This window comes from Marmota flaviventris, chromosome 14 (assembly GCF_047511675.1).
Source record: "Marmota flaviventris isolate mMarFla1 chromosome 14, mMarFla1.hap1, whole genome shotgun sequence".
In the NCBI taxonomy this organism is placed as follows: domain Eukaryota; kingdom Metazoa; phylum Chordata; class Mammalia; order Rodentia; family Sciuridae; genus Marmota; species Marmota flaviventris.
In genome coordinates, this window is record NC_092511.1 from 33,844,642 (window position 1) to 33,872,405 (window position 27,764).

A 27,764-nucleotide genomic window follows, 5' to 3' on the forward strand; every position below is an offset into this window, starting at 1 on the left:
AGGACTTCTTTTTTTTTTTTTTAAATATTTTTAGTTGTAGATGGACACAATACCTTTATTTTATTTATTTATTTTTATTGGTGCTGAGGATCGAATCCAGTGCCTCCCACGTGCTAGGCAAGTGCTCTACAACTGAGCTATAACCCCAGCCCAGGACTATTGTTTTCCTAGTTCTGTGAAGAATGTCATTGGTATTCTGACGACTGCATCAGATCTGTATACTGCTTTTGTTAGTATGGCCACTTTAACAATATTAATTCTGCCTATCCATGAACATGGGAGGTCTTTGCATCTTCTGAGGTTTTTAAAAATATTCTATAATTTTCATTGTAGAGGTCTTTCATCTCCTTGGTCAAAATTATTCCTCGGCATTTTATTTTTTTGAAGCTATTGTGAATGCAGTTGTCTCCCTGATTTCTTTCTCAGCACATTTATTACTGCTATATAGGAAAGCTATTGATTTTTGTATGTTGATTTTGATTTTGTAATCTGTTACTTTGCTGAATTTGTTTATTAGTTCTAAAAGTCTTTTGGTGTAGTTTTTTGGATCTTCTAAGTATAGGATCATGTCATCATATTCTTATCAGGCAAGAGAAAGATTGCGTTAGGGATATTGGTCTGTATTTTTCTTTTTTAAAAAATAATACCTTATTTTCATTTTTATTTTTTCTATATATTTATTTATTTTTATGTGGTGCAAGGCAGGCGCTCTACCACTGAGCTGTAGCCCTAGCCCCCTCCTTATCTGGTTTTGAGTGTGATACTGACTTCATAGGATGGATTTGGAAGTGTTCTATCCCTTTGTGTTTCATAGTTTTTAAAACATTTTTATTTGAGGCAAAATTTTTATTTTGACTGAAGGCCTTGCTAAATCTGTGGTTGCTGGGATTACAGGTTGTGGGCCATTGTTCCTGGCTTGGTCAAAATTTTTTTCTCTACTCAGTGTTTATTTTCATAGAAATATTAATACATTTTGTCACCTTGGTGTAGTTTTATTGGATGAAGAGAATATGAATGCTTGTGTTCCTTCTGCCATTTTACACTTTTATTTATTTAATTATTTTTTATTGTGCTAAAAATTGAACCCCACGGCTCATGTATGCTAGACACCCACTCTACCACTGAGCTGCACCCCAGTCTGGCTGTTGTTTTTAAATTGGATTTTCTCTTCTTCCTTTGAGGCCCAAAGAAAATATATTGTTATAATTGAAGTGACAAATTTAATATATAAATTTAAAATTGATTAGTTTGAAGAGAATATTGAATAAATGTTGATTCAACCTATCTTTTTAATTCTATGTTAATACTCAAAAAGGTGATAGTAATCAATTCTTCAAATTTTATTTGTAGAAGAAATTGAAGAAGAATCTGAAACAACAGTTGAGGCAGACTTGACTGATAAACAGAAACATCAGTTGAAACATAGGGAACTCTTTTTGTCACGCCAATATGAATCTCTCCCTGCAACACATATCAGGTAAGAACTTTTTAGAAGTTAATCTAATGTACCCAGTAACATTATGACCAAAATCAAAGACTTCTTTGAAGCATTTTCCAGACTCTCCTCAGGATCTTGCTTAACTTAGTTTACTAAAGGCTTCATAATGGAATTTTATCTTGAAATTAAAAGGGTATGTTGGCATATTAAAGTTCTGCAGTAATGTAACCATTTTAACTTTATTTCATTTCTGACTTTGACAGTTTACTTAAGCATCTGTGACTCTCAGGCATAGTAGTGTCCAGCACACATCATTTTGGGAAATGCAGATCTTCTCTAGAGTCCCAACAAAGTATATGTGTAGTAATTAGAACCCAAAGGCTGGAACCCAAGATTGAGTTGTAGCAGGTGACTCTTGGCCTTTAGGATATATGGCTTTTTACTTTCTTTTGAGGATCTCTGAAGTGAAAATGTTATTATTATTTTTTATTAACTCATTTTTTGGCATTTGCTCTGTGCATTGATAGGCTACAAAAGTGATGAAAATCTCAGTCTGTAGTTTATAGTTTAAAGATTGTGCTGGAATAGTGATGGACTTTCATGATCTACTTCTGGTGACAAAATTTAAGCATAGAGAGTTATTTTTCAATGCAATCTGGAATAAGTGCATCTTGGAGATATAACAAAATGTTTGAACTCAAAAGGCAGGAAGATTTGACCCTCAGGGTCAGGAAAGCTTCAGGTAGAGTGTTTACTCACCTTTCATGAGAATGTGGGATGCACATCAGGTAGAGGGAAGAGGTGAGCGTGGGATGTGTGTGTAGGGAACAGCCAGGTTCAGGGTGAAACATGGGAGGGAATGTCATGTTTCAAGTAGGTTAAAAAAATTCCTTCAGGGGCTGGAGTTGTGGCTCAGTGGTAGAGTGCTCACCTAGCACATGTGAGGCACTGAGTTCGGTCCTCAACGCCACATAAAAATGAAATAAAGATATTGTGTGTCCACCTACAACTAAGAAAATAAATATTAAAAAAGATAAAAATGTTCCTGCAAAAACATATATTTAAAAATAAATTCCTTCAGGCAGTCATGGTGGCACATGCTGTAATCCCAGTAATTCTGGAGGCTGAGGCAGGAGGATCACAACTTTGATGCCGGCCTCAGCAACTTAGTGAAGTCCTCAGCATCTTAGACCCTGTGTCAAAAGAAAAAAGAAAAAAGGGCTAGGAATTTACCTAGGTTGTAAAATACTCCTGGGTTTAATCCTCAGTACTAGGGAGAAAAAAAATTCCTTCCAATTTAGTTTATAGTTTCTTATCCTTTTTTCCAGCTATAGCTGGTCATGATGATCATAAAAAGTGTTTATAAATGAAAAGAAAATGTACCAGTTATTTTAATAATTGTTCCTCCTTCTTTACTCCTATTGTTGGAATTTAACCTAAGTCTGCATTTTGGTTTCAGACAGGTTTGCAGTCTTTTTTTTTTTTTTTAATATCTTTTTAGTTGTAGATGGATACAATATCTTTATTTGTTCATTTTTATGTGGTGCTGAGGATGGAACCCAGTGCCTCACACACGCTTGAGGCAGGTGTTCTACCACTGAGCTATGGCCCCAGCCCAGGTTTGCAGTCTTCTAAAGCCATAATTTGGTTTTGTACCTACACACACACACACACACACACCCCCCAACCAAACTCCAAACACCTTCGTGTATAACTTTCTTTAGAAGTGGACACGTATCTTTCATAATAGGAAGGGTAGGACAAAGATTGTTCTTCCTTTTTCTTAAATTTTTAAAAAATATTTTTGTAGTTGTTGATAGATCTTTATTTTATTTATTTACATGCAGTGCTGAGAATCGAACCCAGTACCTCACATGTGCCACGCAAGTGCCCTACTGCTGAGCCCCAGCCCCCTTTTTTCTGAAATCTTTTTGGAAATAACTCGATTGCCCTCTTATCATGAACATCATGTCATGGCTTTATTTAGATTTTTTAAAAGGGGCCACTGTGGTTGGATTGGCTAGAGTTAGTATTTTCTGTGTCATTTATATCCTTTCCTGGAAAATATAATCATACCAGGTAATGTGAGGAGTCTTTTTGCTTTTCACTAGTAAGGCTATTTTTTATTTTTTGGTACGGGGGATTGAACTCTGGGGCACTCTATCACTGAGTCACACCCCCAGCTCTATTTTGTATTTTATTTAGAAACAGGGTCTTACTGAGTTGCTTAGCCCCTAGCTGTTGCTGAGGCTGGCTCTGAACTTGTGATCCTCCTATCTCATTCTCCCTAGCCACTAGGATTAATTGTAGACATGCACCACTGTGATCGGCTTGAGATTTTTCTTAAAAATGTGTATAAGTAATATGCTAAAGATCCACATATATTTGTTACTTAATTGGAATGAGCTATTTGAACATAAAGATTCATTTTAATCTTGAAATTATGTGGCTAATTGTAAGAATCTTGCTAGAACAACAATCTGACAAATGGTTTAAAGAATGTATCCCAAACACACAAGTATATTTTTAATTTACCCTTCTGATAGCTTGGAATCTGTTTACAAGTAATGTTGGTTTCCTTTAACAGATTGCCTGGAATGGAAAAACTAGTGATGTGTTTTTTATCTTCCATAAGGGCTGGGAGAATATATTGAAATATAATTATCCAGACATTCCGGTGTGGAATATATAATTTACCTGGTATACATGATCCTTCGGTCAGTTCTTTTTATTTCTTCTTCTTTTGTGGTGCTGGGGATCAACCCAGGACCTTACTCATGCTAGGCAAGTGCTATACCACTGAGATATATCCCTAGTCCTCTTCAGTCGCTATTGAACACATTTCCTGAGAATCTTTTAGGTTGAGGAGCTTCTAAATGCTTAAAAGGTAAGGACCCGAGGCTGTAGATTCATGGAGTTTTCCAAGTGATAATTCCTTTGAATTATAGAGAGACATAGACATTTACAGCATTTTCCCTACAGCTGAGTGGAGAGGGAGTGGTGCAGAGCTGCACCTTTTCATCTGTTGCTCTCATTTTCTTTCTTTCTTTTTTTTCAGTCAAGCACTCATTTATTTTACGAAAGAATATTGTTTTCTGCATAATTCTTTTTTGTGTGTGTGGTGCTGGGGATTGAACGCAGGCAGGGCCTTGTGCATGTGAGGCAAGCACTCTACCATCTGCATAATAAAAAAAAACTTAAAGGTGAAAGTATGTTTTTAAGTTTGTTTTGTTATAAATTTGTTATACATGACAGTAGAATGCACTTTGATGCCTCATACATAGATGAAGTATAATTTCTCATTCTTCTGGTTGTACCTGATGTGGAATTCCACTGGTCGCATAGTTATATATGTACATAGGGTAATGTCTGATTCATTCTCTTGTCCTTCATACCCCTATACCTCTCCCTTCCCTTCACTCCCCTCTACCTATCTAAAGTAACTCTATTATTCCCTAGCCACACCCCCAGCCTTGTGACTTAGCATATGCATATCCAGAGACAACTGTGGCTCTCATTTTCAAACAACAGAATGGAGTAGGGGCAGGCTCTGGCCAAGGCATTGGGCTGTACTAGCCAGCCCACATGCAGATGCAGAACAAGTGTACATTGGAGTGGTCTTGATAATTTGCTAATGTTGAAGTCATGCCCTATTTCGGTTTTAAAAGGAGAAAATTACTGAAGTCCCATTGTTCTTTGGCAGCAAAGAGGGGTAATTTGGTGAATACTGATTTTTTGTTCTCAGGGACATTATCAAGTGCCTAGAATTTTCTTGGTGCCACATGGAACGTAGGAGAAAACCTGACAGGCATGCTTGAGGTCTTTTGTACTCCATGAACTATAATACTCAGTGGATGCTGCACCCTTCCTAATATGGCAGAAAGCAAGCTTTGTTCCTTCTGATTCCACTGGAAATTCGAGAGAATGAATAAGACCTAGGTCTCTTCTGGGTAGAGTTAGTGATTCATTTCATTCCTGTCTGTGAGATTGTGCTTGAGCTGTGAGAATTCCTTTAAGGGCATTTTTTGGGGTTGGGGAGTACACTTCATTCATGCAAGTGCTTTAGGTCACGTAGTAATAGATTATATGCTGTACATTTTGTAAAGCTCTGTAAAATGTATTGTTATGCCAGCTGCTAGACCTGTTGTCAGTCTCTTTTTCTGTGTTTAGTCTTTGTGTTTGGGGGTGTACGACTAATACTTTACTATTAGACTTTCTTACACAGAGCAACAATTCTTTCAGTTACCATCTGATTTACAAATATACCTGCTTTCTTTATTCTTCCATAAGTAGGTGAATATTTGTAAATTTGAGGAAGGCTGCTTACAGTCGGAGAAAGTTGATGTGCTGATTATTTAGCAGCTGCCTCCTTTCCTGTTTCTCAACATTGTCTGCTTTGTGATTTTGAGGCTCCTATATTTAGTCTTGTATATAGCCCAAGCTTTATATAGCTCATATATATTGAATTTGGCCTTAAATAATTGTAGCATTTATTGAACATTTATTTTTCTTTTTTGTGGTACCAGAGATTGAACCCAGGGTCTTGCATGTGCTAGGTGAGCCTGAGCTACATCTTCAGTCCTTTTTGTTTTTTTATTTTGGACAGGGCCTTGCTAAATTCCTAGGTAATTTACCCTGCCTCCTGCCTCAGCCTCTGGATTAGCCAAAAATACAGCTGTGTGCCACCATGCCTGGCTCAGGCTCATCTATGGAATTTTTTATGATAAAATGGTGCTGCTTGCTTTGAGGTCCCCCCCCCCAAGTTTTTTTTTTTGGTGGTATTGTAGGTTGAACACAGGACATTCTAACTACTGAGTTATATTCCTATCCCTTTTAAAAAGTTTTTTATTTTGAGACTGGATCTCACTAAGTTATCCAGGTTGGCCTTGAATTTAGAATTCTCTTGCCTTCAGCATTCCAGTTTACTGGGATTATAGGTGTGTGCCACTGTTCCCAGCAGCAATTCTTTTTTTTTTTTTTTTTTAAATATTGGGGTTTGAATCCGGGGCACTTAACCACTGAGAAACATCCCTAGCCCTTTTTATTTTTTATTTTGTGACAAGGTCTTGCTAAGTTGCTGAGGCTGGCCTTGAACCTGCAATCCTTCTGCCTCAGCTTCCTGAATCACTGGGCTCACTGGGTATGTACTACCACATCTGGCTTTTTGTTTTTTTTTGAATGGGGTTACTATTTATTTAGAGAGAAGTCTGGGTCATGTCCAAGTCCAAGGAGAATGTCAGGACTTTCAGATTGGGTCTTATTTTTTATCTGTTTACCAAGGCATTCAAGTAAGAATATCTTCTAGACAGTTTTAAATATGATTCTTTGTGGAGGTAAAATCTGAAGTAGATCCCATTGTTAAGAATGAAGGTCAGAGTGGGGCTGGGGATGTGTTTCAAGTGGTAGCACGCTCTCCTGACATGCTCGGGGAACTGGGTTCGATCCTCAGCACCATATAAAAATAAAAAATAAAAGATGTTGTGTCCATCGAAAACTGAAAAATAAATATTAAAAAATTTTCTCTCTCTCTCTTAAAAAAAAAATGAAGGTCACAGTTTAACTGGGCACAGTGGTGCACACCTGTAATCCCAGCTTCCTAGGAGGAAGAGGCAGGAGGATCACTAGTTTGAGGTCAGCCTCGGCAAGTTAGCAAGGCCCTCAGCAACTTAGTGAGATCTTGTCTCAAAGTAAAAAATAAATTAAAACGACTGAGGATGTGGCTCAGGGGTAAAGTGCCGCTGGATTCAATCCCTAGTACCTCCCTCGACTAAAAAATTAAGGTCTTACAAGTGAATCAAATCATGTAGAGTTTACAGAAAGAAAAGAGGAGGGGAGGGAGAGAGCCCCAGCAATTTTTTGAATTTCTGTTTCATATAATTAATTCTTCTATATAGATCCTCAGTTCAAATAGAACTAAATTTAAAACCTATGTAAGCATGAAAACTTTACTGTTATACTCCAAGATAATGTTATAATGATAATTGTATAGTCGAAACTAGGAAATACATTTTTTTAAAAATTTTGAAACAGGATCTCAGTAAGCTGTTTAGGGACTCACTAATTTACTGAGGCTGGCTTTGAACTTTCGATCCTCCTGCCTCAGCCTTCCAAGCTGCTGGGATTACAGGCATGTGCCCAGCCTTTTTAGTTTATTTTCATTAGAGCATTATAGTTATACATAGTAGTTTGGTTTATTATTACAAAATTGTACATGCATGGAGTTTGACTTCAGTCCCCATTACCCCTGCCTTTCCATTTCCTTCTCCCTTTCCCTATTTTTCTTTCTCTACTGGTCTTTTTTTTCACTTGTTTATTTCATTATTATTATTGTTCTTATTATTATTGGGATGTAGGTCAGTGGTGAAGCACCCTTGGATTATATCCCTAGTGCCAATAATAATAATAATAATAATAATAATAATAATAATAATAGTTTTTAAAAAATTTGTTCTTTTTAGTATAATTATTATTTTTAAAAACATAAACATTGGACCAGGGCTGGGGATGTGGCTCAAGTGGTAGCGCGCTCGCCTGGCATGCGTGCGGCCCGGGTTCGATCCTCAGCACCACATACAAAACAAACATGTTGTATCCGCCGATAACTAAAAAATAAATATTAAAATATTCTCTCTCTCTCTCTCTCTCTCTCTCTCTCTCTCTCTCTCTCTCCCCCCACTCTCTCTTTAAAAAAAAAAAAAAAAACATTGGACCATGCAAAGCGTACATTCATGAGCTCTGAAAGCAATCACCTAATCAAGAAGATTTTTACCATGTTGGGGCTGTAGCTCAGTGGGAAAGCACTGGTATTATTTTGGTACTGTAGATTGATCCAGGGGGTTTACCACTGAGCTACATTATCAGTTCTTTAAAAAACTTTTTTTTTTTTTTTTTTTTTTTGAGTCAGCTAGGGTCTAAGTTACTGAGATTGGCCTTGAACTTTCAATCCTCCTGCCTTGTGGCTGGCTGGTTTATTTATTTAAATTTTTTTTTTTTTTAGATGTTGATTGACCTTTATTTTATACATTTATTTATATGTGGTGCTGAGAATCGAATCCAGTGCCTCACATATGCTAGGCAAGTACTCTATCACTGAGCCACAACTCCAGCCCTTTGTTTATTTATTTATGGCTTTATTTTATTTTATGTGGTACTGAGAATCGATCCTAGTGCCTCATGCATTCTAGGTGAGCACTGTAACCTCTGAACCACAACTCCAGCCCTATTTATTTATTTTTGATTGGCGCTTTCTACAGATACATAAAGGTGAAATTTCCTATGGTATATTCATATATGCATATAATGTGCTTTTGTTAAGTTCATTCCATATTTCCTCCCCTTTCTTGTCCCTCTTCCCTCCCTCTCGATCTCCTTCCACTCCAGTAATCTTCCCTGTATTTTTGTGATATCTGGCTTATTTTATTGAGCATGATGTACTCCACTTCCATTCATTTATCAGCAAATGCCATAATTTCATTGTCTTTTATGGCTGAGTAAAATCCCATTGTGTATATATACCACATTTTTTGGATCCATTTATTTATTGATGGGCATCTGGACTGATTCCATAATTTGGCTTTTGTGAATTGTGCTGCGGTAAACATTGAAATGACTGTATTGCTATAGTATGCTGGTTTTAGTTTTTTTGAAAAATACCAAGGAGTGGGAAAGCCAGATGGTGGCTCCACTCCTGGTCTTTTGAGGAATCTCCATACTGCTTTCCAATGTGATAGTATTAATTTGCAGTCCCATTGACAGTGTATGAATGGACCTTTTCCCCCACATCCTCTCCAGCATTCATTATTATTTGTGTTCCTGATAATTACCATTCTGACTGGAGTGAGATGGAATCTTACTGTTTTTTTGATATGCATTTCCCTGATTGCTAGAGATGTTAAACATTTGTTATATATGTATTGGCCATTTGTTTCTTCTTTTGAGAAATGGCTGATCAGCTTTTTGCTCATTTATTGATTAGGTTATTTGTTTTTTTGGTGTTAAGTTTTTTGAGTTCTATATATATTCTGGATATTCATCCCCTGTCAGAGCACCTGACAAAGATTTTCTCCTGTTCTGTAGGCTCTCTCTTCATGCTTTTAATCATTTTCTTTGCTGCGCAGCAGCTTTTTAATTTGATGGCATCCCACTGATTGATTCTTGGTTTTATTTCTTGGATTTTAGGGGTCTTGTTGAAGGTTGGTGCATGCACCTATTTGATGGAGTGTTGTCACTGTGTTTTCTTGTAGCAGTTGCAAGATTTTCTGGTCTAATTTTCTAAGTCTTTGATCATTTTGACTTTTGTGCAAGGTGAGACAGATCTAATTTCATTTTTCCATATATGGATATCCTGTTGGTAAATATCTTATTTAAAAAAATTTGTTTGGGCAGTTGTAGATGGACAGAATACCTTTATTTTATTTGTTTATTTTTATGTGGTGCTAAGGATTGAACCCAGTGCCTCACACATGTGAGGCAAACATTTTGCCACGGAGCTACAGTCCCAGCTTGGTAAATATTTCTTGATTAGGTGGTTACTTCCTGAGTTTATGGATGTAATCTTTGTAAGGTCCAATGTTTATGTTTTTAAAAATAGCAATTATACTTAAAAGAACAAATTAAAAACAGAACACAATAATTATTATTATTGGCACTGGGGCTTTAACCCAGGGGTACTTTACCACTAAGCTACATACCAAGTATTTTTTATTTATTTTTTTACTTTGAGATAGGGCCTTGCTAAATTGCTGAGGTTCGCTTCAAACTTCTCTTACCTCACCCTCAAAAGTTGCAGGGATTACAGGAGTGTGTCACTACTCCCAGCCTAATGTTATTTTTTATGTATCTTGAATGCACAAAACTTGACTTTTTAATAGCTGCTAATTACAGCATAGGTACCTGCAATGATCAATGCCTCTCTTCAGCCTCTGGTACAACAGTTAGTCATATTTAAAATGAGCCAATTCTTTCCTACTTGCAAACCTTGGAGATCTGGCCCACAACCTTTGAAGTTAGTCTTTAGTGTATTTTAAAAACATTTCCTTAGGTACCTGATGGTTATTGATCTCAGTTTGTACTACAATAAGGGGTTTTGGACCTCATTATTTGTTCTTCAAGTTTATCTTGTTTCAAGAAGTGAGTGGTGGAGAAACCCATTATATCCAGGTTGGTGGACCTGGCCTTTGTTCAGAACATCACTGTGGGGACCCTGTCTATCTCATTATTTAACCTTCAAAATACTGTTAAAATTTTATTTTTTTAATTAGTTTTTTTTTTTTGTTGTTGTTGTTGTTTTTGGCACTGGGGATTGAACCTCTGGGCTACATTCCTAGCCCTTAATTTTCAGGGTCTTGCTAAGTTGCTTAGGGTCTTGCTAAGTTGCTGAGGCTGTCCTTGAATTTATAGTTCTTCTGCCTCAGCCTCCTGAGTCACTGGGATTACTAGCCACTGGGCCCAGCTTGGCAGTATTTTTTTTGGTAAGTGCTAAGGATAGAATCCAGGGCCTTGGCACATGCTAGGCCAGAGTATCCAGCCTGAGTATTGTTTTTGAAAAAAGGTCTGAGAAGCTCTTCCAGAACCAGCATTTGGTGTCAGTGGTAGGGTAGATCTTAAAGACATAGGTATGTGCTGGGGTTGTGGCTCAGAGGTAGAGCGCTCTCCTAGCATGCATGAAGCACTGGGGTTCAATCCTCAGCACCGCATAAAAATAAAATGAAGATATAATGTTCACCTATAACTAAAAAATAAATATTATAAAAAAAACATAGGTACATAGTCTCTTAATGACAGGGTTGTGCAGAGAAATCCTTACATTCTTTCCTTTTAAACAATTGTTTTATTAGGATCCTAGAATACAGACCTAACCAGCATCATCTTCACTATCACTACTGCTGTGTAGAAAAACAGCTATAGCCACAACTTGTAGTGATTTTTTTCTTAATTTAAAGGTTGCCATATTGCTTGTACATAGTGTTCTTGCCTTTAAAATGAGAAGCTCCCTTAATTTAGGCTTTTTTTTTTTTTTTTAATATGTATTGGAAGTTGAACATGGGACCTCACACATACTAGGCAAACACTGGGCTACATCCTCAGCTTCTTTTGTTTTATTTTGAGATAGGAATTTTTAAAGTTGCCAAGACTTACCTCAAATTTGTGATCCTCCTACTTCCGCCTCCTGAGTAGCTAGAATTACAGGTGTGCACCAGCAAACCCTGTCTTAATTTAGTTTTGAAAATCTCTAAAGCATCTGGTGAGAATGTGAAATTTACATAAATTGTTCCATTCAAACTTCATCTTAGATTGTAAAATTCTTGAGAGTCACTAACTTAGTTCATCTTTTTCCTATCTTCTATGGAACACTATACACAATAGTCATTCAGAATTTGAAAATTACAGAGTTTTCACTTAATTTAATTTTTGTTCTTTAAGGAAGTTAAAATTTTTACAAGAACAGTTTCTTCTTAAATGAAATTTTAGATTGTAATTTAAAATTGTAATTAAATTTCATTTAATTCTCATTAGAATTAGAATGAAAGTTTAGCTATATGGAATACAAGTTGCTGTGTAGGAAATCTGGTTTGTATACATACTATTTGTCACCAAACAAAAATCAATTGATGGGGCTGGATCGTGACTCAGTGGTAGAGCACTTGCCTGGCATGCATGAGGCACTGGATTCAATCCTTAGCACCACATAAAATAAATAAATACGGGTATTGTGTCTACCTACAACTAAAAAAAAATATTTAAAAATCAGTTGATGAAAGTTTTATAATATCTATGAGAAAAGAAAAGGAGAAATGGAAATGTTTTCAGCCAACATGAGTTATTTAGGAGAGAAAATATTATTGACCAGAGTAGGGACATAACCTGTTCTTCTGTGTTTTTAGAGTGTTAATATAATCAGAAAAATCAGTCAAATTGTAAAATATATGTCCTTGATTCTGTAGTTCTCCTTTTAGGACTTTATTGTTCAGAAGTTCTCATACAAGTTTGTAGAAATTTGTGTGTGTGTGTGTGGGGGGGTGTGTGTGTGTGTATCTGAGAGCTCAAAATCTTGGACTGTTGCGGTATTGCTTAAAAGTCCAAGTCCGAAGTTTTCTCTGAGTTTCAAGGCAAACCCATTGTGAGCCCCTGTTTAAGTCAGTAAGAAATTATATACATCCAATATGAAATGACCCAGGGTAAATATACCTATTTCAAAAGAGAGGGAAAGGAAAACAGCAAGGAGGGGCCAGACCAAAGTAAGACTGAAATCTGTAGGGTAAACATCAAGCTTTCGCTTTTGGAATGTAGGCTCCCAAGGGTTTGGGCAGCCTTACTCTAATCTTTGCTGGTCACAGCCCACATGGCCACTTACTTCCTTGGGCTGGCTTACATGCTGCCTACAGCTTCCTCTGGTAGATGTTTCACATTCCTGGTATCTCTTTCCTCTTCTAGTCTTCACTGCAATTGTTTTTGGTTTGTTTGTTTGGGTACTAGGGTTTGATCTTAATAGGGTTCTTAAATTTTCACTATGTTGCTTAGGCCCTCGCTAAATTGCTGAGACTGGCTTTGAACTTGTGATCTTCTGCCTCACTGGGATTATAGGCGTGTGCAGGCTCCTTTGCAGTTTTGACTTTACTCTCACATAACTCTGTCAGGGGTTCCTTGTAGGGACTCTGATACTGCCGCACACTGCCTGGTCTCTCAAGGTTTCCTTTGAAATCTTCAGTGGTCACTTATATGGCCCCATTAAATCTTATATTTTGCATGCCTGCAAAACCAGCATCATGTGGAAGACACCAGGGTGTGCCACAGGTTTGGGCTGTACTTGGTCCATTTGAATCACTGCTGCAGTGGCTTCTGAGTGCCTTTCTGGCCTAAGGCAGTCTTGGGCAAGCTGAGAGTCTGGGGGCTTTCTCTGCTCTGCACATTTTTTAAACTAATTTACATTTCTACTACCCTGATCCTGTGATCAGTGAGGTCTTGCTACTTTCTAAGTTGCCTTTGAGGTTTATTTTTTATCCTGGTGCAAAACCCTTGTCTTCTTTTTTAACATTTCTGAGGGAGCGGGAATGTATACTGTACCCAGGACTTCATGCATGCTGACCAAACTAGTATACCATTGAGGTATACTCCTATTCCCCTTGGCTTCTTTTTAACATTTCTGAACTCTTAGGCAATTACACTTTTCTTAGCTGTGCCTTTAGACACACTCCTTTTCTGGCCAAATAGAATTTTCCAAATCTTTCAGTACTATACCTTTTTGCTCATGATCTCACAGTAAATTTGGCTAAAAGCAGCCAATAACAAACTTTGCTGCTTTAAAATTTTCTCAGCTAAACTGGTCCATCACTTTTAAACTCAGGCTCCCACAGCATATCATGGCATGGGCAAATCATAGCCATATTATTTGCCATAGTATAATACCAGTCGCTTCTAGTCCAGTTCCTTGGTAGATATTTTCTGAAACTTCACAGTCTGGCCTTCACTGTCTAGATTCCTGTCAACCTCTGGTCTCCTGAGCCCCCACCAGACTCATCCATTAAACTTCGTGTTTGGGGGCTGGGGATGTGGCTCAAGCGGTAGCGCGCTCACCTGGCACGCGTGCGGCCCGGGTTCGATCCTCAGCACCACATACAAACAAAGATGTTGTGTCCGCCGAGAACTAATAAATAAAATATTAAAAAATTCTTTCTCTCTCTCTCTCTCTCTCTCTCCCCCACTCTCTCTTTAAAAAAAAAAAAACTTCGTGTTTGGTATTCTAGGGTTTCTGTATTCCAAAGTCCTCCTGTGAACCAATTCCAAAGGCTTCGGAACCACACTGTTTTAGTCATGTTTTCACTGCTGTGCTCAAAAGAACTGACAAGAACAATTTTGGGGGAGGAAAAGTTTATTTATCGCTCACAGTTTCAGGGGCCTCAGTCCATAGCCAGCTGACTCCATTGCTCTAGCACAAGATGAGGCAGGACATCAAGGCAGAAGAATGTGGCAGAAAAAAGCAGCTCAGTACATGACAATCAAAGAGTAGAAAGACATTAAGCTCAGCTCACCAGGTACAAAATGTAAACCCCAAAGGCACACCCCTCACGACATCCCTCCTCTAGCCATAAACTACTTCCCTTCAGCCACCACTCAGTTAATCCCATCAGGGGACCAATCTACTGATTGGGTTAAGGTTCTCATAATCTAGTCATTTCACCTCTAAACCTTCTTGAATTGTCTTACATATGAGCTTTGGGGGGACACCTAATATCTTAACCATAACACACACTGTCAAGAATGCTCATAGGAGTAGCCCTATTTCTTTTCTTTCTTTTTTTAAAAAATATTTATTCTTAAGTTTTAGATGGACACAATATCTTTATTTTACATTTATGTGGTGCTAAGGATCGAACCCAGTGCCTCGTGCATACTAGGTGAGCGCTCTACCACTAAGCCGCAACCCCGGCCCCCCCATTTCTTGATACTAGTTTTCTTTGTTAGCTTTCCATTACTGAGATAAATACCTGAGATGAGCTTTGTAAGAGACAAGGTTTATTTTGGCTTGGGGTTTAAGAGTGTCACTGTCTGATCAGTTGGCCCTACTGCTTTGGGGCTTATATCTAAGCAGCATGTCTTGGCAGGGAGCATGGGGTAGGGCAAAGCCTGTTCACCTCATGGCTGGGACATGAAGAGAGTGTGAGACAGGGTACCATAGTCCCCTTTGTGGGCATGCCTCTAACCATCTAAAACCTCCCTCTGGGCCTCCCCTTAACAGTTCCACCACTTTCCAGTGGCGCCAAGCTGGGGATTAAGCATTCAACACAGGAGCCTTTGGTGGGTGGGGTGTTCAAGATCCATACTGTAGGAGTATCCGAGGATGTTCACTGTAGGATTGTGTTAATATCAGAAAGTACAAGCAACTTTCATCTGTACACTTTTTAGAGTTCCAATTTTCGTGAAACAAAAGCACAGATATATAATTAGAAAGGTATTATTTTAAAATCTGTGCACTTGGAAAAATGTCATTTTACATTCATTTCTGTCCCCTTCTTTGCCTGACAACATGGCTGATTCTGAGGAAGAGAGAATTTACTGAAAAGAAATTTACTGGTAAGTCTTCCCCACAACCCCCAAGTGGGAATTCAACCCAAGATTGATCTATCACTGAGCTATATCCCCAGCCCTTTTGTTTGTTTGTTTATTTTGTTTTGAGACAGGGTTAAGTTGCCCAGGCTGGCCTCAAACTTGCAATTATCCTGCCTCAGCCTCCTGAGTGGCTAGCGTTGTAGTGGCAAGATCTGTGCCACCTCACTCAGCTAAAAAGACCGCTTAATGCTTTCTTCTTCAGTATTAGTAGTGACATTAATTAACAATACGGTTTGATAGCAGACACTTTTCTAACTAACTCAAGGGTATATTTCAAACATTTTTGGTACAAAATGCTAAATTTCTTTGAAGAATTATTTTGTCACTTTATATTCCCAATATAGTATGTTATGAATATGTCCATTTTACTATTCCCTTAGCATTATAGAATATTAAAATTTTAATAATAAACTTAATATTTTTCTTATAAAAGCAATATAATTGTTGAAATGTGGAAAATACAGAAAAAAATATTCCCATACGTATCCATATGTTCCCTATCAAGAAGTAACTGGGTGCAGTGGTGAATGCCTGTAATCCCAGCTACTCTGGAGGCTAAGGCAGGAGGGGATCAGAAGTTTGAGGCCAGCTTCACCAATTTAGTGAGATCTTCAGCAACTTAGCAAGACCCTGTCTCAAAATGAAAAATAGAAAGGGCTAGGGATATAGTTTAGTTGTAATAGGCCCCTGGGTTTGATCCCAAGTACCAAAAAATAAAAGGAAGTACTACTAAAATTTTTGTTATTAATGCATTTATTCTTTTTGAATCCTAAGTATGCTTACTGCTGGGTATTGGCCATGGTGTTGCTGCAATTTAATTGAAGTGGCTGAGGGGCCACACCACAGTGTGTACCCACCTCTTGTTAAGTAGTGCTTGACTTCAATGTGCTGTTTTTATCTTTGCTTGTTCCAAGATTGGTTAATCTCTTTGTTTTTAACTTGTATTTTTTGCTGCTAGGGATTAAACCAGGGCCTCATGCACACTAGGCAAATTCTCTACCAGTGAGCTGTATCCTCAGCCCTGGTGAGTAGGGGAGATAGATGCTTGCAGAATGAATGAAGTGAAAGCAGGAAGAAAGAAAAGTTAAATGAAATCTGGGAAAATTCCATTCCTTAGAAGTTAACAAACCTGCCTCTGTTAAGTTTGATATAGTTGAAGGACCAAGTGAAACTTGAATAAGAATAGTTTGTTACTCAGAAGGAGCACTTAGTCAAAAACTAATCCAAGTGGCACTGTCTTGGAGTAGACAGATTGAAGATTGTAAATATACTCGCGTTTTCTTCTAGAATTCTTACTGTTCCATCTTCTGTATCTGTTTATACACATGTGAAGAGGGGTCTATTCGGAAACTAAATTAAAATTAAATTATAGCATCATCAAAAAACATCAAATGCCTAGGGATGAGTTTAAAGAAAATGTATAAAACTTCTACATAGAAGCTCCGCAGTGTTGCTGAAGGAATTAAAGAATAACTTCAATAAATGCAGGCTATATCACGACAGTATGTGTTTTCCCCAGATTGATATGAAGATTTAATGTAATTCCAAATAAAACCTTAGCAGGGTTTTGAGTGTGTGTGAATTTGTAAAAATTGAGACTTTTTAGAATTTTTACATCAAATTAAAGTTTTATGGAAATGGAAAGGACTAAGAACAATGAAGACAAGGAGTTTTCAGAGTATGGTTTGTTTAGCCCTGGCTGTCCCCAGAGACCTGTAAAGAAGTTTGAGAAATCAAGACACTTTCAAAACAACAGGAAGATGTTCCTCAGCTCTTCCCTTGTGTGGATTTTGCACTTATAGCACAAAATAATGGTGGGTAAAACTGCTGGTACCATGGCACAGGTCAGGCCTATGCACCAATCTCTGCTAGTGGTCGTGCATTCTGTAATTCCACATGTTGAGGTCCCCCCCGCCTTAAAGCAAGTTCCATTTAAGAATGGTCTTAGCAAGGTAATACAATTTATTAATTTTAATACATTTTGAATCTTTTAAAAAATTTAGGCAAAATTTACATAATATCAGGTTAACCCTTAACCACTGTATGGTGTCCATCGTGTAGCAGCATTCAGTGCATTGACAGTGTTGTTTGACTATCACTTCCACCTTTTTTTTTGGCGAGATCACTTATGTTTTGCATAATGAAATGGGAAATTACCATAAATTCACTTCTACTGCTTCTGGAGCTGTGATGGTTGTCTTGAAGTAAAGTCATAGGCTTGTTTGAATTATGAGCTGAAGTAACTGCCTTCTTCATGAAACACCATTTTTGAAACAACTTTTGAAAGGTAAACCAGGGTTGTTTAGTAGACTTTTTGAAAGTGAAGAATTTTTTTTACATAAAACTATAATTATTAGTCATTTCACAATGTATATGTATTTAGTCCGCGCCCAGCGCAGACCATGTCAAGGTTCGGCTATGTGGGAAATCCTAAGGGAGTTTAAATTAAAGACACAGACTCTAGTTACCTTTAAAACCAGCTCCAGGACAGCTCCTCGAACCCCCAGCCTCAAGCTACCCAAGAAGTAGCGAGGTTTACTGAAGAGGTGTGTGAGAGAGAGATAGATAGAGATAGATATATATATAGAGAGAGATAGATAGATAGATAGATAGATAGATGTGTGTGTGTGTGTGTGTGTGTGTGTGTGTGTGCTGGGGGGGGGGGAGAACACGCCAGGGAAAGGACTTTTATTGGGGAACAAAAATTCTGGGGAAAATCTCATCCAATGAATGTTAAGTGGGGCAGTGTTCGAAGGTCAGATGAGACGATTGGATCTTCGAGGGCTGTGGTCAGGCACGCCTTCACATGGACAAGCCCTAGGACCCAAGAAGGGTCGGGAAAGCTCTAACACAAAGAAAAGTGTCTGAGCGCCTTTCACCCAGCCAGGGAGGTAACTCAATCACGTGCAGGGATGGCCTCCCACATGTGTATATCAAAAGACTATATTATACACCATTAATATACAATTTTTGCCTTATATGCCTCAATAAAAGTGAGGGGAACTCTAGTTGTCCATTAAGATAGAAGTTGGATACTGGGTGTGGTGGAGCACGCTTATAATTCTAGCAGCTCAGGAAACTTAGGCAGGAGGATCACAAGTTCAAAGCCAGCCTCAGCAACTCAGTGAGACTCTGTCTCTAAATAAAATATAAAAAGGGCTTGGGATATGGCTCAATGGTGAAGCACCCCTGGATTCAATCTCTGGTACCAAAAAAAAAAAAAAAAAAAAAAGAGAGAGAGAAATTGATTGAAGAGATTTGCAAAAACATGAAATACTACCTCTCACTGTTCATTAAAATTTTTTTTTTCAAAAATATATTAAGGGATTGGGGCTGTGCCTCACTAAGTTGCTGAGGCTGGCTTTGAATTTACAGTCCTGCCTCTGGGATTACAGGTATATGCCACTGAGCCTCTGGGATTACAGGTATATGCCACTGTGTCTGGCTAGAGCAATTAATTTTTGAAGGTAGACTTTTTCCATAGATGATCAAAATGTTTATCTGTAAACAGAACGTTTTCTGTGTAAACAAAGAATGTTCCAAATACTCTGCAAAGCTATTTGTAGTAGATGGGAGTAGATTGTCAGAAGTTTATTTATTGATTGGTACTGGGGATTGAGCCCCAGAGGTTCTCTACAACTGAGCTACTTTCCAAGTCCTACCTCAACTCCTTTTTTTTTGGTGGTTTGAGACAGGGTCATTCTATGTTGCTGAGGGCCTCACTAAATTACTGAGGCTGGTCTCAAATTTGCCATCCTCCTGCCTTAGCCTCTTGTGTTGCTGGGATTACAGGCATGTTGCCACTGTCCCAGCTGCCAGAGTTTATATATTAAATTAATTTAAACTAGGTAGTTTCTACCTAGTTTGGATGAATGCTTAGTGTACCCTGGAACCAAAAGCAATGGATGGTAGTTGGGGACATTGCTCAGTGGGAGAGCTCTTGTCTGATATGCACAAGGCTCTGGGTTTGGGCACAGGCAACCCTCCCCAACCAAAAGCAGTGAATGATGGAGCAGTCCTTTCATTTTCAGGATCACGGAAAACTGTTCAGAATCCCGTCCTTTTAGAAATTGAAACTTTTTTTTAAAAAGCATTCCATGTATATATGAGCAATGAGGCCTGTGTCTATAAGTAAATTATGATGCTGCTGCTATGTTGCTTTTTTTTTTTTTTTGGTGGGGGTGTACTAGGGATTGAACTCACTGAGCCACATCCCTAGCCCTGTTTTTATTTTATTTAGAGACAGGGTCTCACTGAGTTGCTTAGAGCCTCACTTTTGCTGAGGCTGACTTTGAACTTGGCAATTTTCCTGCTTCAGCCTCCTGAGCTGCTGGGATTATAGGTGTGCACCACCGCATCCCGCTATGTTGTGGGTTTTAAGTAAAGTTTGGGGATAGCTCCTTATTGGATCTTGGATCATGAATATCTTGCCTCATTCTTTTTTTTTTTTTTGGCTCAATGCTGGGGGATCAAAACAGCGTTTCATACCTCAAACATGCTAAACAGGTGTTCTACCACTGAGCTCTGTCCTCAGTCTTGCCTTATTCTTACTTATGACTGTTGTATATTGCTCATTAATTTAATCCCAGCTAATGGATATTTGGTCTTTTGCTGCTAAAAATGATATTGCAAAGAATAAATTTTTGTATGGGTGATTTGACATTTTTGATTGTGAGTATACCTGTCAAAGTAAAATTGCTGACAGTGTCTTAATACAGTGTTCTGTATTTGGTGTATGTATTTTCATATAAGTAATAACATAGTACTCCCCTGTGGATTAGCATCTGTCTTCGGTTTATCTATTAATGTTTTAGAAGCTTATTTGAAATCTTTTAAAAAATATTTTTAGTTGTTGATGGACCTTTGTTTTATTCATTTATTTATATGCGGTACTGAGAATTGAACCAGTGCCTCACACATGCTAGGCAAACACTCTACATTGAGCCACAACCCCAGCTCCTGGAATCTTTTTTTTAAAAGGCGCTAATGAAGGTAGTTTTCTTTTTTCACATTTTATTATGCTGATATTTTTATTTTAAGAAGCTAGATTTTGCCAGCCATGGTGGCACATACCTGTAATCCCAGAAACTCAGGAGGCTGAGGCAGGAAGATTGCAAGTTCAAGGATAGCCTCAGCAACTTAGCAAGACCCTATTTTAAAATAAAAAGGGTGGGGATATAGATCAGTGGTGGAGTTAAATTCCCAGTAACAACAACAAAAAAGTTAAAAAGTTAAATTTTGTAATTTATTTTTTGTAATCTGTAAACAAAATTCGAATTAGCCAATCTGGTACCCATTGGTGAATATACATAGTGCTACTCAAGAAATGAATTCAACATGAGGAAGTTATTTAGTATGCCTATTAGGATCTTAGGATTGTTAGTAGAAGGAAGAGTGAAGGGAAAATATAGTAAGTAAAGAAAACTCATGTCACAGTTCAAAAAAGAAAAGAAAAGAAAATTAAAGTCTACTAGTTTACTAGTTAAGCACACACACATTTTTTTTTTAAGCAGCAGTACCAAAGATCCAACCTAGGGCCTTGTGCATGCTAGGCAAGATCTCTACTGGCTGAGCTTTGTCCCCAGCTCTTAGCATGCTTTTTTTTGAATATTGTGTTTTTCTACATAATCTTTCGTTTGACATCTTAGTGGCTTGTGGATTGAAGTGTTTCTTATTCGCATCACAGTGCAGAGGAGGACTGGGTTGCATGCAAAGCGTATCCAATATATTGTCATCAGTATTGGTGTTCCACGTGTTGTGGGACTAAGATTTTTCCCCTGTCAGAACAATATCTTGGGCTGGGGATATAGCTCAGTAGAGTGCTTGTTTCTCATGCACAAGGACCTGGGGTTTAATCCCCAGCACCACAAAAACAAAAAACAAACAAAACAAAGAACAGTGTCTTTGTTACTCTGTTCTGGAGATGAGAATTTATCTTCCTACTTCTATTGGTATCTCTGGAACATTCCACTTCTTCTTATAAGATGGTTCTTCTTCTTTTGAATTTTTTTTTTTTTTTTTGTAGTTATAGATGGACAGAATGCCTTTATTTTATTTGTTCATTTTTTTTTATGTGATGCTAAGGTTGGAACCCAGTGCCTCACATGAGCTAGGCAAGCGCTCTGCCACTTAGCTACAGCTCCAGCCCCAGGATAGTCTTATTGAAAGGGAAGGGTAGCATCAAGAGAAGGTCTTTATCCTCTTGTTTCCTCTTTGACAGTTTCTTTCATATTTGTTATCAAGTCAGTATTTTCCATGTTACGGACAGAATGGGCTTCCTAAAACACTGCTTATTATTCCTTTTTCTTCAGAAAACCACAGACCTGTTATATTAATTGAGACTTCTCTTTTTTGGCTTTTCATTCTCCACTTTACCTATTTACAAGAGCCAGTTGCCTCATTTTCGTTTCTATTCATTAACAAGTATGAAAACGGGGTGTGAAGGTATGACTGTCATCTAGTAGAGAAAGGCCAGGGATGCACAACCCTGGCTGTAGTGCTAGGATCCAAGAAGGCCTGATGTAGAGTCATCATTGTCAGCTGTCCTTGGTCCCTTGGTATAGTATTCATACAGTTCTATGCACTTTATCTAGTTAAGATCCCCCTTTCATTTTAAATTTAATTTTATTATCTAAAAAAATTAAATATATAATTGTCTAATAATATACAAGATGGTTCCCACTCTGTAATCATTTCCCACTCTTCTGTATTTATCAATCTAATTGCTACTATTAATTTTTCAGTCTTAGAAATTTCACTTCTTTTTCCTATTTCCTTTCCCTGTGTTTCCAGAATTTCCATGACTTTTTTTTTTTAACTTAACCAATTTTTATGTTATGAACATGTAAATATTCTTACATATTCTTTCTTGTATAACCTTTTCTTTTCTTTGGAGTTATCATTGTTTTGCCTTTTCCTTTTGATTTTCCAACATATAAAACTTTTTACTGCTTGCATATCTGAATGTGTATGTATTTCACCCTTGGCTCAGGATTTGTTTAGATACAGAGTTCTGGTTTGGAAATCATTTTCCTCATTTCCCCTTTAGTCCATTTTAAAGTGTTTCTGTTGTGATGTCTAATTTTCTGAAAGCATTTTTGATCTTTGAACTTTGTCATTTTTTTGTTTGGTTGTTCATTGTATTCAGGGGACTAAATGCTGGATGAAACTGTCTATTCTTTAAATGTCCAATCGCAGTATGTAGTATTTTGAGATTTTTCTTTATATGAAAAATGTTCAGAATCCAGAGTTTCTGGCAAATTTAAAACTCAGAGCCAATGTAAAAATGGCTTTTTTAAAAAATGAAGAAATAATGGCTTTTGTTGAACATGGAGAATTTAAAGTCTGTTTCTACATCTACAGGAGTTATTTTTTATTGTTTTTGTGGTACTAGGGATTGAATCCAGGGCCTTGCATATGCCAGGCATGTAAATTTCACTCTCAGCCAGAAGTTGGTTTTTAAGTTTGGCCACGTAGGGATCACTTATTAATTGTGTAGGTTCCTGGACCCATCTCCAAGAGAATGGGATTCAGTAAGTCTGGTATGGCACAAAGAAAAAGTTAAAAAAATTTTTTTTGATACTGGAGCTAGAACCCACTGAACGACATCCCTAGTCCTTTTTATTTTTTTTATTTTTGAGACAGGATCCTGAGGGGCTTGCTTGCTATGTTGCTGAGGCTGGCCTTGGACTTGGCAGTCCTCCGCAGCCTTCCAAGTTGCTGGGATTAAGGAGTACACCACCATATCCAAACATGATTCAGTATTAAATGTTACTTAATGAAATTAATGTTAAAAATATTGCTTTGTCAGTATAGCAAAAAAAAAGTATTTCAGACTCTTTTCAGAAATTCCACTTATTGCCTCAGCATGCTGCATGTGTAAGCGCATGGAAGTTCTCTGTTGATGTGCTGATGTACCAGAGTAATGTCTCTGTATGTGGTTCTGTCCCTTGTAAGGGAATGTCAGGTGTGTGTTGACTTGGAGTGTTATATGTGTTGAAGGAATAATGCTAATTTTTATGCATTCACTAATAATGTGTGAATAAAATATATTAGGTAAATAGAAATCTTTATAGCTCTTCCAGGAACCAAAAAAGAGATTAACTAGTATAATGTGTAATGTTATATATCCTCAGAGTAATATTTCTAAGTTATATTAACCTAGGATGATTGTCTGAGAAAGATGTTTTTATGATAAGTAAAAAAAATGAGTATAGAGTTGGAGAATTCTTAGAAAATGTACCTTTTAATCAGTATGTTAGTTTAATTTTGGTATTTTGCTTTGCTCTCAGTAGTTTTACTTTTTTTTATATTTATTGTTTAGTTGTAGTTGGACACAATATCTTTATTTTATTTATTTTTATGTGGTGCTGAGGATCAAACCTAGGGCCTCACACATGGTAGGTGAGCGCTTTACCGCTGAGCCATAATCCCAGCCCACTAGTTGTTTTACTTTGAATTGTACTTTTGTAATCCAAAAGCATCTGTTCTTCTTTCCTGCTTAATGTATATGTGGTGTATTTGTGTGTGTGTGTGTGTGTGTGTGTGTGTTGCTGGAGATTGAAGCCAGGGCCTTGTGCATGTAAGGCAAGTACTCTACCAGTTAAGCTATATGAGCTATATCTCCAGCCCCGGAGTATTTGTTTTTGCATGTTGGTTTTTGAAGCTGTTGTAACTTCTTTCTTTCTTTTTTTTTTTAGAAAAATCAAATGATATCATGACATTTTTTTAGTGTTTTTTTTTTTTTGTGTGTGTGTGTGAGTGTGTGTTTTTAATTTTGTGGTACTTGGGATCAAACTCAGGTCATTGCTTGTGAGGCAAGCTCTCTACCCTGAACTATATCGACAGTCTGATGTTATGACATTTAAAGATATTTTTTGCCAGCCCCCACCCAAAGATACTTTGTAAACCCTAATCATTGCTTCTAACATGAATAATTCGTCAGAATTTCCCAGCAGATCGGGAGATAGAGTAAAATTTTGAAGCTGGTGAGAATAATTTTTATAAGTGGTTGTAATAATACTTCTACCTAGATAATCTTAGTTTTTCTTGAAGTGTTGGCAAGCCTTTTTAAAATAGATTTTCATATCTGAAGTCAGGTCCAGGCCTCTGATCAAAGGTAAGTGCCAGAGCTAGGGTGTATCAGGCATAAGGCCTGAGTTCAATTCTCAGCGTGCGTACACATACACACACACACCCCAAAAAGAAAGAAAAATAATGCTTCCAGACCTCAAGGTTTGTGAATTTATGGATCTTTATGTTGTCTCTTATTCTATTGGAAGTTTCTTGTGTTTAAATTTTAACTAGTCTGTAGAGCAGTTTCAATAAAGGTAAATTAGTTATATCCTTATATGAAGGTATATTATTTTTTGGCTCTTATATGGAGTGACTACTTAAGAAATCTGAATATTATTTTAGTCACTGGTTTGTATAGTGCTGTTTTTGTCTGAAGATCTCTTATATAAACTTACCTTATAATATCTATTTATAGATTATACAGTCTGAGGTCTTTGTATCCACTTCCCTCCATTATTAATTAGGAAATAAAATGTTCCAAGTTGTTAGTATTTATCACTCATACAGTTTCTGTCATGGCCTGATCTCTCTAAATACCTACAAAGTCAGCCCTTTTTTTGTATGTTACCCAGCACTAGCGTTGAAAAGCAGGTATAAGTGGTCTAAATATATGCATTTAAATATACTCCTAACTGCCATCTAGTTTCTTTCTTTCTTTTTTTTTTTTATTAAATTCAATTTTTCAAGGAGAACTTCAAAACTGCCACCTAGTTTTAATCCTACTCCTGCCTTTTAGTCTTCCTGGCTTTGCATGTGCCATCACTGTGAAGGTAACTGATGACAGACTGACACTTATTCATGTTTTTATCTTCCAACAGGGGAAAATGCAGTGTTGCTCTTCTGAACGAGACAGAATCAGTATTGTCATATCTTGAGAAAGAGGTAATTCATAGTCATTCCTGTTCTGTGTGTTTTTCCCTCTTTATTTCATGTGAAGCCCATATCTTTGTTTTTATTTCCTTTTGTACCAAATCATTATTACACCATTATAGTGTTACAGTAAAGGTGTAATGACTAGAATGTGTTTGTGTAATTTCATTTCCCTGGTTAATTGAGGTAAGAGCAAAAACTCTGCCTTGTTTTTTTAGTCACCAGTGAAAGGCTTTCACAAGTTAGATAAATACTTTTGGTTTAAATAAATAGATACTTTAGTGTACTTGTTTGGTATACTTATTTCCTATATTTTGGCTTTAACAAATGAATACTTCAGTATACTCTGTTACTTTTGTTTTTTAAATAAATGGCTTTTCTTTTAGATTCTTTCCAGATGAGATTTTGCCATTGTTGGTTTGTTTCCTTTTCTGGAATCCTAATAAAGTTTGTCAATTAATAATATTTCTTTCTCTGAACCTCAACAAGAAACATTTAACAGATTGAATTAGATAGAACATGTACTTCATTGGAAGGAGGAAGCTCTTATAAACAGAATGTTCTATTGTATACATAAGATTAGATAACATTTAAAATAATATCATTAGTATTATGGGAATATATTTTACTATTATTAATGTTTTAGTGTTTAATCTCTCTTTTTTTAATACTCCCCACCCCATTCTCTCCTTCCTTCCTTCCTTCCTTCCAACCCAGGGTACTGTACCACTTAGCTATACCTCAACCCTTTTTATTTGAGACAAAGTCTAACTAGATTGCCCAAATTGGCTACAAATTTATGATCTTCCTGCCTCAGTCTCCTAAAGAAGCACCACTGTTTCGCCCTTCCCCATTCTTTTTTTTTAATATATTTTTTATTGTCAATGGATCTTTATTTTTTAATATGTAGTGCTAAGAATCGAACCCAGTGCTTCACACGTTAAGTAAGCATTCTACCACTGAGCTACAACCTCATCACCCCTATTCTTTATTACATAACTGTATTTTTAAAAAAGAATTAGAGACATATTTTCTTTTAAAAAGTATTTCTTCTATACTCAAAAGCATTGTTCCTATCTCAGAAGAAGAAAATATAACATAAAAACTTTAATATAAACAAGGGAGCTATTGTTCACTAGAAAATCTATTTTAAAAAACTAGAAAAGAAAAAAAACACATACCACAAGAAAACACACAAAAAAACTTTCAAAGTGGATAAAATGTAACAGCCTTTATAACTTATGCTTGTGAAATTTAAAAAAGATGGTAGATTTTTGTCATTAGTCTGTACAAAATGATGGAATAATAATAATGCTCAGGGATTGTGGCTCAGTGGTAGAGCGTTCGCCTAACATGTGTGAGGCTCTGGGTTTGGTCCTCAGCACCACATAAAAATAAATAAATAAAGGTATGTGTCCAACTATAACTAAACAATAAATGTTAAAAAAATAATGCTCAGAAATTAACATTAGTTCAGAGAAGAAGAAATAAAATGGCAAGACATTCAGTATGTTTCAGTGTATTTTATTGGTGTATTTGGATAAGAGGAATTTTTTAATTGATTTTTCCCCCCTTCTCATTTATTGTATTTGCTTAAGGACTTTAGTTGATGAAACTTAGAAAAGATCTTTATCATCTTACCTGATACCTGATTTGATTTTTCACCACTTGCTCCATTTCAATCTTTGGGCTAGGAAGAATTAATCTCTCTCTCTCTTTGCAGGAGGAAAAAATTAGGAAAATAATACTGCTTTTTTTGTGTGTGTGTGATTTAGACTTGCTCTCTTGTCTATTACAAGATCATCCTTGAAAGATCTGTTTTGGTTTTTTAGTCATTTAATAACACTGAGGGGCTGGGATTGTAGCTCAGTGGTAGAGCGCTTGCCTCGCAAGCATGAGGTACTGGGTTCAATCCTTAGCACCACATAAAAAAATAAACAAAAATAAAGATATTGTGTGCATTTACCACTAAAAAAATAAAATACTGAGCCTGGACATCGTCATATGTCTGTAATCCTCGTTACTCAGGAGGCTGAGGCAGGAGGATTACAAATTCAAAGCCAGCCTGAACAATGTAGGATACCCTGTCTCAAAAAAAAAAAAAAAGAGGGGTTGGGGATGTAGCTCAGTGGTAGAGTGCTCTGGGTTCAATTCCCCAGTGCCACTAAATAAATAAATAGTGCATAAAATATTGAGATTGACATATTTGAAGTTGTTAACTCAAAGAACAGCTTTGTAATCATTATCCTTTACTTTTAACTGTTCATGAAATTGG

General features: G+C 37.0%; 1 protein-coding gene across 6 annotated transcripts in view; it reads left to right on the forward strand.

Annotated features, from left to right (window-relative positions):
* Mta3 (metastasis associated 1 family member 3) overlaps positions 1–27,764 on the forward strand; it is a 165,408-nt gene that overhangs the window by 30,340 nt on the left and 107,304 nt on the right. For all 6 annotated transcript variants that reach the window (XM_071601527.1, XM_071601529.1, XM_071601528.1 and 3 more), the window contains exons 4-5: positions 1,351–1,477; positions 25,438–25,501. In XM_071601527.1, coding sequence (XP_071457628.1) covers positions 1,351–1,477; positions 25,438–25,501 — 191 coding nt within the window. The remainder of the gene's footprint in view (positions 1–1,350; positions 1,478–25,437; positions 25,502–27,764) is intronic.